Source organism: Staurois parvus, unplaced genomic scaffold (genome assembly GCF_062004578.1).
Source record: "Staurois parvus isolate SC_StPar_1 unplaced genomic scaffold, SC_StPar_1.0 ptg000709l, whole genome shotgun sequence".
Taxonomy (NCBI): domain Eukaryota; kingdom Metazoa; phylum Chordata; class Amphibia; order Anura; family Ranidae; genus Staurois; species Staurois parvus.
This window is the reverse complement of record NW_028318505.1, coordinates 1,417,002-1,429,429: the sequence shown is the minus strand read 5'-3', so window position 1 is coordinate 1,429,429 and position 12,428 is coordinate 1,417,002. Positions and strand designations below refer to the sequence as shown.

Here is a 12,428-nt window from a genome sequence, read left to right as displayed (position 1 = left end):
ACTGACCCCTTCATAGGAGAAATGACCCCTCTATAAGAGAAAAGATCCCTCCATAGGTAAACTTATCCCTCTACAGATTAACTGACCCCTCCATAGGAGAACTGACCCATCTATAAGTAAAAAGACCCCTCCAGAGATGAACTGACTCTTCAATGGATGTGCTGACCCCTCTATAGCTTAACTTACTCATCTATAGGAGAAAAGCCCCCCTCCCTATAGCTGAACAGGGTTCTCCATGGGTGAACTGGCCCTTCTATAGGTAAACAGACCTATTCATAGGAGAACTGACCCCTCCATAGGTGAACTAGCCCCTCTGTATATGCTTTGACCCCACCAATCTATATATGAACTGACCTCTCCATAGGTGAACAGACTCGTCAATAAATCAACCCCACTATAGGTGAACAGACCCCTCAAAAAGTGAACAGACCCCTCTATAAAAGATCAGACCCCTCCATAGGAGAACTGACCCCTCCATAGGTGAACAGACCCCTCTGTATATTTACTGACCCCTCCATAGGTGAACAGACTCCTCAATAAATTAATCAACCCCACTATAGGTGAACAGACCCCTCTATAAAAGAACAGACCCCTCCGAAGGAGAACTGACCCCTCCATAGGTGAAATATCCCCTCTGTATATGAACTGAGCCCTCCATGGGTAAACAGACCTCTCCATAGGTGAACAGACCCCTCAATAGGTGAACGGACTACTCAATAAATGAACCAGCCCCTCTATAGGTGAACAGACCCCTCAATAGGGGAACGGACTCCTCAATAAATGAACCAGCCCCTCTATAGGTGAACAGACCCCTCAATAAGTAAACAGACCCTTCTATAGGTGATCTGCCTCTCCATACATGAGAGCTCTTCCTCCAAGCCTGCAGGAGAACTGCACAGCACAGAAACTTCCCATCAATGCACATCTGTAGCAGCACCCCTTCCCCCATATGAAGCCCCCACAGGCCCTACCTTGAGTCCAGTGTGCCCACAAGCCAATGTCCAGCCAGGCAGTGATCAGTAGGAGTGAGTACATCCCTGTGGATCTGTGATCAGTCCCCAGCACTTTGTAGATTTGGGGTCCCCTCTGTCCCTGGGATGCCCCCATGAGTCCTCTGGATGGTCTTAGCAGTGAGCTGTGGCCCCAGGCTGCACACCTCCTTCTCTCTCTGATGGAGTTTATGGAGCCAAAGACTTTCCTCCTTTCCGGAGGGCTCTGAGAGGTCGGAGCTGCTTTTACTCTCAGCCTCCCTCTCTCTCCCTCTCCAAACTTTCTCACCCCCCCTTCACTTGTCACTTTCCAAACCCTGCGCAGCCTGGCAGCGGAGGAGGGCGCACAGCGACACCTGCCGCCCGACTGCGGACACTGCACGACCCATTCATATACACATGGGTAGAGCGACGTCCGACACCATCCATCGGAGCTGATCAGCAACTCGTTACATTGTCAGTATCATTCTTTATGTACAAATATATGGAGCTTTATAATTTCTACCAGTTCAGGTTTAGGGTCATTGGTGGGCACATGATTTTGGTACTTTTATTTTAAGAGCCACCATTGTTGAGGGTGAGACCTATTGTTATCAGAGGAAGAATTATTACATGGAGTTGGATTATTTGGATCTGTCCCTGAATGAAAAAGACAGGAAAAAAAGTGAATATATCCTGTAAAATATACATATTTTATTAAATATATATTTTACATTATATAAATATATATATATACATATATATATATATATATATATATATATATATATATATATATATATATATATGTGTTTAGATTTAAACATTTAATTAATCTTATATAATATATAACATTTTTATAAATAGAAATATTTCTAGACATAAGTATTTATTTATTTTTTTATAATAAATAAATATAAATGTAAAAAAAAATTATATATAAAAATATATATATATATATAATTTGTATTTATATTATTATTTTATTATTGTTATTATTATTTTATATATATATATACATATATATATATATATATATATATATATACACATATATATATATATATATATATATGTGTGTGTGTGTGTGTGTGTGTTAATATATATTTATTATATTTAATATTTGTCTATTCATTTAAATTATATTTATAAAAAAAAAACATTCATTTACTAATTTTTTATGTAATATAGCCATATAAAAATAAATCTGAATTTAAAAAAAATATATACATATATTTATAAATAGATATAAATATTTAACAAGATAAATATTTATAAACATTTACATTTAGTTTATTGTTGCATAATACATACATATATCAATAGATATCAATTCATATAAGATCATCCCCTGCATCTGTTACCTTTGTACCACCTCCCCCTTCCCCTCCCTTTAGATTGTGAGCTCCATGAGCAGGGCCGTCCTGTTCCTCCTATTCTTCTGTATTGAACTATATTGTGATTGTACTATCCCCCTTTATATTGCAAAGCGATGCGTAAGCTGTTGGGGCTATATAAATCCTGAATGATAATAATAATACACATTTGATAATTTTTTTATATAATATATACATATGAATATAAATATAAGTTAAAAAAGTATATATATATAGATATATATATATATCTATATATATATACACACACAATATATTGCCAAAAGTATTCGTTGGCCGGCCTTTACACGCACATGAACTTTCATGGCCTCCCAGTCTTAGTCCGTAAGGTTCAATATTGAGTTGGCCCCGCCCTTTCCACACACATGACCTTTAATGGCATCCCAGTCTTAGTCTGTAGGATTCAATATTGAGTTGGCCCCGCCCTTGGCAGCTATAACAGCTTCAACTCTTCTGGGAAGGCTGTCCACAAGGTTTAGGAGGGTGTCTATGGGAAGGTTGGACCATTCTTCCAGAAGCACATTTGTGAGGTCAGGCACTGATGTCGGGGGAGGAGGCCTGGCTCGCAGTCTCCGCTCTAATTCATCCCAAAGGTGTTCTATGGGGTTGAGGTCAGGACTCTGTGCAGGCCAGTCAAGTTCCTCCACCCCAAACTGGCTCCTCCATGTCTTTATGGACCTTGCTTTGTGCACTGGTGGGCAGTCATGTTGGAACAGGAAGGGGCCATCCCCAAACTCTTCCCACAAAGTTGGGAGCATGAGATTGTCCAAAATGTCTTGGTATGCTGACGCCTTAAGAGTTCCCTTCACTGGAACTAGAGGGCCAAGCCCATCCCCTGAAGAACAACCCCACACCATAATCCCCCCTCCACCAAACTTTACACTTGGCACAATGCAGTCAGGGAAGTACCGCTCTCCTGGCAACCGCCAAACCCAGACATATCCATCGGATTGCCAGAGAAGCGTGATCACTCCAGAGAACACATCTCCACTGCTCTAGAGTCTAGTGGCGGCGTGCTTTACACCACGGCATCCGACGCTTTGCATTGCACTTGGTGATGTAAGGCTTGGATGCAGCTGCTCGGCCATGGAAACCCATTCCATGAAGTTCTCTACGCACTGTTGTTGTGCTAATCTGAAGGCCACACCAAGTTTGGAGGTCTTTAGCTATTGACTCTGCAGACAGTTGGTGACTTCTGCGCACTGTGCGCTTCAGCATGCGCTGACCCCGCTCTGTCATGTGACGTGACCTACCACTTGGTGGCTGAGTTGCTGTTGTTCCCAGTTGCTTCCACTTTGTTATAATCCCACTAACAGTTGAGCGTGGAATATTTAGTAGCCAGGAAATGTCACGGATGGACTTTTTGCACAGGTGGCCACCTATCACGGGACCACGCTTGAAGTCACTGAGCTGCTGAGAGCGAGAGAGTATAAATATTTAGTTTCTGCACTTTCATCCTTATAGTTTATACTTTTTGAAGAACCCTCATATTATTCTTTTGAAGACTCCTCAAGTACAGAAATGTACTCACTGATCTGACAGAAATGCACTCTATTTCAATTTCTGGTGTGGGCTCACAACACACAGTCATAAGAAATGGTGTCAGCCCTGCCCAAATGTCCTTTGCTAAACTACTGAATTCTTCTCCCTCTACTCATCTCCTAAACATAGAGAGTAATCAATCTTCAGTCTATGATAAGAGCTGGATGGGCTCCCCTAAAGTGGACCTTCGCCCTCTTTTGATACTTTCCATATTAATAATCCTCACCCCATCCTTTCAAACCCAGACATAGTGGCAGCACCAGTAGGTACAAACATGGAGATACAAAGAATATAACTGGATATAACATTTATAGGGAAAGTTGATCCAGGGAATATCCGATTGCCTCTCGGGGGATCAGGAAGGAATTTTTTTCCCTGTAGGAGCTAATTGGATCGTGCTTTGCTGGATTTTTTTGCCTTCCTCTGGATCAGCTGTGGGTGTAGGATTATAACTTTTTTTTTTTTTTTTAATGGTTGAACTGGGTGGACTTTTGTCTTTCTTCAGCCAGACTATGTATTTTTTCTAAAAAATTTGCATTTGAAAAACTGCTGTGAAAATACCACGTGACATAAAAAATTGCAACACCCACCATTTTTTTTCTCCAGGGCCTGTGCTTAAAAAAAATATAATGTTTTGGGTTTCTAAGTAATTTTCTAGGGAAAAAAATGCAGATTTTTACGTCTGTGAGAAGTGTTGGAATTGGCCTGGTAGGGAAGTAGTTAAACAAAGGATTCCCGGAGGTTTTTTGGTTTTCTAAAGGTTACTTTTTTCAGCCAGACTAACTATGTAACTATGTAACCGGGTACATAACCACCAAAATGAATATAATACAATTAATAATATAATATGATAATATAATATTTTTATGAATATAACACAAGGGGGTTGGAGCACAGTGAGCATAACTTATTACACTATCAAAAATGTATTTTTAACCTTCTTGTATATAGCAGGCCCCACACTTCCATATCACCCTCTCTATTTGTCCCATTTACCGTCAACATTGAACACGAAAGTAAAAGAAAGTCCCAACTCTGAAATGTCACCAGAACAGGAATAGAGGGGAAATCTTCCAATGGGGACACTAGTTCTGGTGAAAACCAGGGATTCCGTTACTTTGGAGGGATTTCCTCTCACTTTCTGTTTTGGCTAGAGGACAAGAAGTGAAGGGAAATCTCCCCGATGGGACACAGATGGCAAAAGAAAACCTGACTCTACCCAAAATTTAAAAAAAAGTTTTGCCTTCAGTTCTATTTTAACTTTAGTGTATTTTAATTGTTATTTTCTGCTTGATAAACTGTTGTTCTAATATTGTGTGATCAGGGGCGGACTGACCATTTGAGCACTTGGGCACTGCCCGAGGGCCCGGGGTCAGTAGGGGGCCCCATAAAATGCCCCTGGTAACTTTTATTATTATTATACAGGATTTATATGGCGCCAACAGTTTGCGCAGCGCTTTACAATATAAGGGAGACCGTACAATTACAATACATTTCAGTACAGAAGGAATAGGAGGGCCCGGCTCGTGGAGCTTACAATCTAAAGGAAGGGGGAGGTGATACAAAAGGTGATAGCTGCGGAGGATGATCTGGTGGAGGTGATTCAAGTACAGTTCTTAGATGGAGGTGGGGTAGGCTTCCCTGAAGAAGTGAGTTTTCAAAGATCGCCTAAAGGCAGACAGGGTGGGGGCTGACCGGACATGTTGTGGTAGGGAGTCCCAGAGGATAGGAGAGTCTCTGGAGAAGTCCTGGAGGCGAGCGTGGGAGGAGGTGATGAGGGAGCTAGAGTGGAAGATATCTTGGGAGGAGCGGAGCGGGTGATTTGGGCGGTATCTGCGGATGAGGTTGGCGGGTGTGTCTCTTAAGACTTTTGGTGTCACCTTAATTTTTTTGTATGTAATTGTTTTGTTCTTTTTTTATGAAGGATTTTTCTGTCTTTTAAAAAAAATATAAAAAAGTTTAAAAAGTGTATTTTTTTTGTAGTTAATGACCAGTTTTGGCACAAGAATAGGTTCAGGATAGGTGAAAGGAACCCTCATATCACCCCATTGACTCTAATGCAGCGCAGAAATGGTAAAATTCCCTCCCAGTTTGTACCGAATTTTCAGTAAAACAAAAACTCTGATTATTCTCAGCAGCCCTGAGCTGTAAAATCTCTACAGCAGCAAGCAGAGGGGTCTGGAGGAGACTCTCACCAGGAGATGGACGGCTCACGGCGGCCCGATAATGGCATGCCATATGAGGAATATGAGGCTTTTTTGGGTGTATTTTGAGTGTGGGCAAGGACAATTGGGCCCCATGATCCCCTATTGCCCGGGGGGCCCCATGAGTTGTCAGTCCACTCCTGAGTGTGACATAAAAAAAAATTGTACTTTTTAGACCGTTTCAGCTATGTATTTAACAGGCCAAAAAAGGAGCAGATAAGAGAAGATGATTGTTAGGGTGGACATACCCTTTAAGTTTATGGAACCTTTGAAGAGCTTAACCCCACAAGGTCCTGATTGGATCATACTGAGAGATTTTCAGGGACTCCATGACATGAATCACATAACAAAGTGACACCCCGCGGATTCTCCTTGGAGGGCGTTCCATTAAGTTGTGGTGTGGCCATGAGGTTTGGACCACAAGCAGCTTCTGTATAAACAGCGAGCTATTTACTAATCCAGCATGACCTCTGGAAGCCCCTCAGTAGCCAATTGTCTTTGTAATGCCGAGTACACACAGGGACTGTTTATAGAAGGTCCATGAAGAGGACTGCAAGCTGATCCATCTGAATGGAGACAAACGCTGGACATACACTAATAGATGTATAGAGCAGGGGCGGACTGACCATTTGGAAACACGGGCACTGCCGAGGGCCCGGGGTCAGTAGGGGGCCCCATGAGATGCCCCTGGTACCTTTTTCATAGGCTTTTTTGAGTTTGGGCAAGGACACAGGGACCCCATGATCCCCTATTGCCCGGGGGCCCCATGAGTTGTCAGTCCGCCCATGGTATAGAGCCAACCTTTGCAGAAAGATTCTCAGTACATGCGATGACTTTTGAAATGTCATTTGAAAGTACTTTACAATTTCATTTGCTTTTAAAGTGTAAGCTCACCTTTCAGGGAGCTCCCCCTATGCATTGCTACATTTATTATAGGTACTTGTATAGTGCTGTCAATTTATGTAGCGCTTTACATATATATTGTAGATTCACATCAGTCCCAAACCCTCAAGAGGCATACAGTCTAAGGTCCCTAACCCTACCAGCATGTCTTTGGAGTGTGGGAGGAAAACGGAGTACCCGGAGGAAACCCACGCAGGCACAGGGAGAACATGCAAACTCCAGGCAGGTAGTGCCGTGGTTGGGATTTGAACCAATGATCCTAGTACTGCCAGGGAAAAGTGCCATCCATTTAGCTACTGTGCTGCCTAACATACTATATCTCCTCCATAGCTCCTCCTGCTGGAAAAGATGAAGGTCCTCCCACTCCAGATGCAGCAGTTTTTGGTTCTCTACAGATGTGGCCCTCCCATACCTCTGCATCCTACAGTTTGCAGAACAGGCTGAATTTCACTATATGTCGCCCCCTAGCGGCTGCTGCAGGCCATTAAAACTGCGCATGTACGCAGTGTGTCCACTCCTAGCAGCTGCTGACCAATCAGAGGCCGTCCAGCCCGATCTGTCATCGCTGCAAGGAGAGGAAAGAAAGCGGAGGGGATTTTAAATTCCTGCTGCTTTCTTTCCTCTCCTACCACTGAGACTCAACATAGGATGCCTGCAGGAAGGCAGTGGGGAAACGCATGTGATTTGGACATGATTCGCATTCATGTTCAAATCACATTCTAATCTTTGCTCTGCAATTTGCGTCCATTAATGCAAATCGCAACGCAAAGTATCGTTTAGGGCATCAGGAGTATTTCCAGCCCTGGTTCACACTGATGCGGTGCGGAAATTCGCAGCTTTTTCAGTGCAAATTCTGCACCGCATCAGATTTGAACCTCGTACATGCAAACCACTGCGGGTGTGTATGTTAAGTTAACGACACCCCGAAAGTGGTCCGCAAAACGTGTGCAGAATCGGATCGCATAGGTGTGTGAATACCCATGTGATTCGATTCTAGTGTGGACCAAAAAAAGGGTCCTGCACGTTTTTGGTGCAGGTGCGGTGCAATTAGAGCCATACAAAATGTACGGCTCCGACCGCACCGTACACAAATCGCATGTGATTGGCACAGGAATGTGGTGTAGTTCCTGTGCGAATCACATGCGATATACCGCACCGCACAGGGGCGGACTAACCATTTGGAAACTCGGGCACTGCCCGAGGGCCCGGGGTCAGTAAGGGGCCCCATGAGATGCCCCTGGTACCTTTTTCATAGGCTTTTTTGAGTTTGGGCAAGGACACAGGGGCCCCATGATCCCCTATTGCCCGGAGGCCCCATGAGTTGTCAGTCCGCCCCTGGCGCCGCACATATGTGAACCCAGGCTCACTAGTATGAGTTCTCATGAAAATACTTGGTATTGGCCCCGATACCGGCATCCCTAGTCCCATAGTATTTGGTGAGTGATATTAACCACTTGAGCTCCAGAGGATTTACCCCCCTTAATGACCAGGCCTCTTTTTGCTACTCGGCGCTGCACTAATTCAACTGATAATTGCGCGGTCATGCAATGCTGCACCCAAACGAAATTTACGTCCTTTTTTTCCACACAAATAGAGCTTTCTTTCAGTGGTATTTGATCATCTGTGCGCTTTTTATTTTTCACGCTATAAACAAAAAAAGGCCAAAAATTTTGAAGAAAAACAATATTTTTTACTTTCAGCTATAAAAAATATATAGTAAACTCAAAGTTGGTTTTAAATTTAGGCCAAAATGTATTCTGCTCCATGTTTTTGGTAAAATAAAATCCCAATCAGTGTATATTGATTGCTTTGTGTGGAAGTTATAGCATTTACAAACTATGGTATAGATACTGCAATTTACGCCATTTTTCTGCTATACAGCGCTGGGCTAGTTTAACAGACAATTGCGCGGTCATGCAATACGGTACATAAATGAAATTTACATCCTTTTTTTCCCCACAAATTGAGATTTCTTTTGGTGGTATTTGATTGCCTGTGCGGTTTTTATTTTTTGTGCTATAGAAAAAAAATTTTGAGGAAAAAAAAACAATATTTTGGACTTTTTGTTATAAAACATGTCCAGTAAATAAAATGCAAAAATCAAATTTAGTCATAAATTTCTGCCAAAATGCATTCTGCGACATGTCTTTGCTAAAAAAAAAAACCAATACGTGTAAATTAATTGGTTTCCGTGAAACTTATAGCGTTTACAAATGGTGGGAAAGATACTGGGACTTTTAGTTTTTTTTTTATACTAATAATGGCGGCGATCAGCGACTTATGGCGGCGATCAGTGACTTATGGCGGTGACTGCGGGACTGCGGCGGACATTCTGACATTGGGGGGTACTGACTTGGGGTCACTGACATCCCAAAAAACACTAATACAGTGATCAGTGCAAAAAAAAACACTGACACTGTACTAATGGCGCTGGGGAGGAAGGGGTTAACTTTATTTTGCAGGGAAGGGTTATCTGTGTGAGGGGGAGTGTTTTACTAGGGGGCGGGGTGTGTGCTGCACGGGACACCGCTGATCGGGAGAGACAAACTCTTCTTTTTCGATCAGCTCGTCCTCGAGCTGACAGGGAAGTGACAGACAGCACAGCTACTGCAGCTGTGCTCTCTGTCACTGTTTGCCGCCGATCGCCGGGAAACAGCCGCTAAGGACCGGCTGTGACCCGGCGACTGACATTCGCGGCGGTGATCGGCGGGACAGATAGGGCGGCGGCGCGCCTCGCGCACGCCCCCTGTCTGTTTACAAAACACATGTTTTAAAACGTGGTTTTGCCTGCCCGTGCCGCCCTGCCGCCGTATTTCTACAGTGGCTGGGCGGCATGTGGTTAATATTAGATATTATTATGCTGGATCTGGAAATGTGGTATCATTACGACTTCATTATTGGGTAATAGGTATATTTACTTATTTATGCTTTTTTTCTTTATTTAGAATGTTTGTTTTTTTAGTGGGGGGGTGCAGGTAGCATTTGTGTTTTTTACCTTAATTAATATTATTATTATACAGGATTTATATCGCGCCAACAGTTTGCGCAGCGCTCTACAATATAAGGGAGACAGTACAATTACAATACATTTCAGTACAGAAGGAATAGGAGGGCCCGGCTCGTGGAGCTTACAATCTAAAGGAAGGGGGAGGTGATACAAAAGGTGATAGCTGTGGGGGATGATCTGGTGAAGGTGATTCAAGTACAGTTCTTAGGTGCAGGTGGGGTAGGCTTTCCTGAATAAGTGAGTTTTCAAAGATCGCCTAAAGGTGGACAGGGTTGGGGGCTGACCGGACATGCTGTGGTAGGGAGTTCCAGAGGATGTGAGAGGCTCTGGAGAAGTCCTGGAGGCGAGCGTGGGAGGAGGTGATGAGGAAGCTAGAGAGGAAGATATCTTGGGAGGAGCGGAGTGGGCGATTTGGGCGGTATCTGCGGATGAGGTTGGCAGGTGTGTCTCTTAATTTTTTTGTACGTAATTGGTTTTTTATGAAGGATTTTTTTTTCTGTTAAAAAAAAATATAAAAACATTTTTAAAAAATTTAGTTTTTTTGTAGTTACTGACCAGTTTTGGCACAAGAATAGGTTCAGGATAGGTGAAAGGAACCCTCATATTACCCCATTGACTCTAATGCAGCGCAGAAATGGTAAAATTCCTTCCCAGTTTGTACCGAATTTTCAGTAAAACAAAAACTAATTATTCTCAGCAGCCCTGAGCTGTAAAATCTCTGCAGCAGCAAGCAGAGGGGTCTGGAGGAGACTCTCACCAGGAGATGGACGGCTCACGGCGGCCCGATGATGTCATGCCATATGAGGGATTGTTAGTTCACAATCCTGATCATAAAACCGGGCTCTGTCATTCCCGCGGCGTGTTCTCCAGCAGCGTCCGCTACGCAGCTTGTGCGATGCACTCAGGCCTACGTGTGTCCTACATACTGAGACCGGCGGAGGTGGAAAAAAAACAAAGTTCACATTTCCCGGGTGTGCGTTTAATGCGGCCCTGAAATATTTCAGCCACAGCTCATTAATATTATTAAGCTGAATTTATAACGTGTCAGGATATCACAGAGCGCCGTACGGCGGGGTGAGCGAGAGACATATGGAAATTAAGAAAACACACTTGTGAGATGTTCAGCTTGGGGGAGCTGATATGAATATCTCCATAAAGGGGACCTGTCGTTTTTTTTTTTTTATAATCTGGAGGCTGTGATCTTGAACCCCTCTGACATCAACCTCTTGTACAATTGCTTACCAGGGGCGGACTGACCATTTGGAAACTCTGGCACTGCCCGAGGGCCCGAGGTCAGTAGGGGGCCCCATAAAATGCCCCTGGTACCTTTTTTACAGGCTTTTTTGAGTGTGAGCAAGGACACAGGGGCCCCATGATCCCCTATTGCCCGGGGGCCCCATGAGTTGTCAGACCGCCCCTGTTGCTTACACTTCATACATGGCAGAATTTGCTGCAATATACAGCTTTTTTTGCCACCATAGGTCCTCAGTTTGAAAGCCAACATCATTCACCCCACTTTCTCTAAGCCCGGGTTGTCCCAGACTTTCCTTCCCAGCAGAACTTTCTTTTTTGCAACTAGATGTTTTTGGTTTTATGTACAAAATCCTTCAACCCACTTTCAGTCCAGGTTGTCCCAGCCATGCCCTAAGCAGTCATTTATTTTTTTGCCACTAGATGTTCTCAGTTTGATGGCCAGCATTATTCAACCAACTTCCGGGTCATCCCGGACCAGCCCCCAACCTGTAACTGGACAGTGAAAGGAGAGACAGCACGGTGATGAGCTTGTCTCCCTGTCACTCTGCTTTCTCCTCCTATCAGCTTCTTGGTGTTTTTATATCTGTCTAGAGTTCAGTGTTAAGTATTTCATTATATTTGTTAGTTATTTATTGATTGGGTGGGGTCCCTTTTCTGAACTGTTCAGATCTACTGAACTGTTCAGCAGCTGCAAAAAAAAAAAGGCCTTCAGAGTGCTAGCTCTGGTACACAGCTTCCTAGCTGCAAAATAAAGGACATTGCCAAAATCCGCACGTTCCTAACCCCAGAAACCACTAAACAGCTCATCCACTCCCTCATCATATCACGACTCGACTACTGCAACACCCTCCTCACTGGCCTGCCTCGCCGCTGGCTATCCCCGCTTCAGTCCAACCTGAATACGGCTGCCAGACTCATTCACCTTTCCAACCGCTCCATCTCCGCCATCCCCCCTCTGCCAATCCCTCCACTGGCTTCCGATTGCCCAACGGATCAAATTCAAAATCCTAACACTGACGTACAAAGCCGTTCACCATACTGCCCCGAACTACATCACTGACCTAATATCCAAGTACCGCCCAACACGCACACTCCGCTCCTCACAAGACCTCCTTCTCTCTAGTTCCCTGGTCTCCTCCTCCCATGCCCGCCT

General features: G+C 43.8%; 1 protein-coding gene across 1 annotated transcript in view; it reads right to left on the bottom strand.

Moving 5' to 3' along the window:
• ROR1 (ROR family WNT receptor 1) overlaps positions 1–1,254 on the bottom strand; it is a 441,584-nt gene extending 440,330 nt beyond the window's left edge. Inside the window, exon 1 of the mRNA XM_089653390.1 lies at positions 972–1,254. Coding sequence (XP_089509516.1) covers positions 972–1,107 — 136 coding nt within the window. The 5' untranslated portion in view covers positions 1,108–1,254. The remainder of the gene's footprint in view (positions 1–971) is intronic.
• Positions 1,255–12,428: the final 11,174 nt, after the last annotated feature.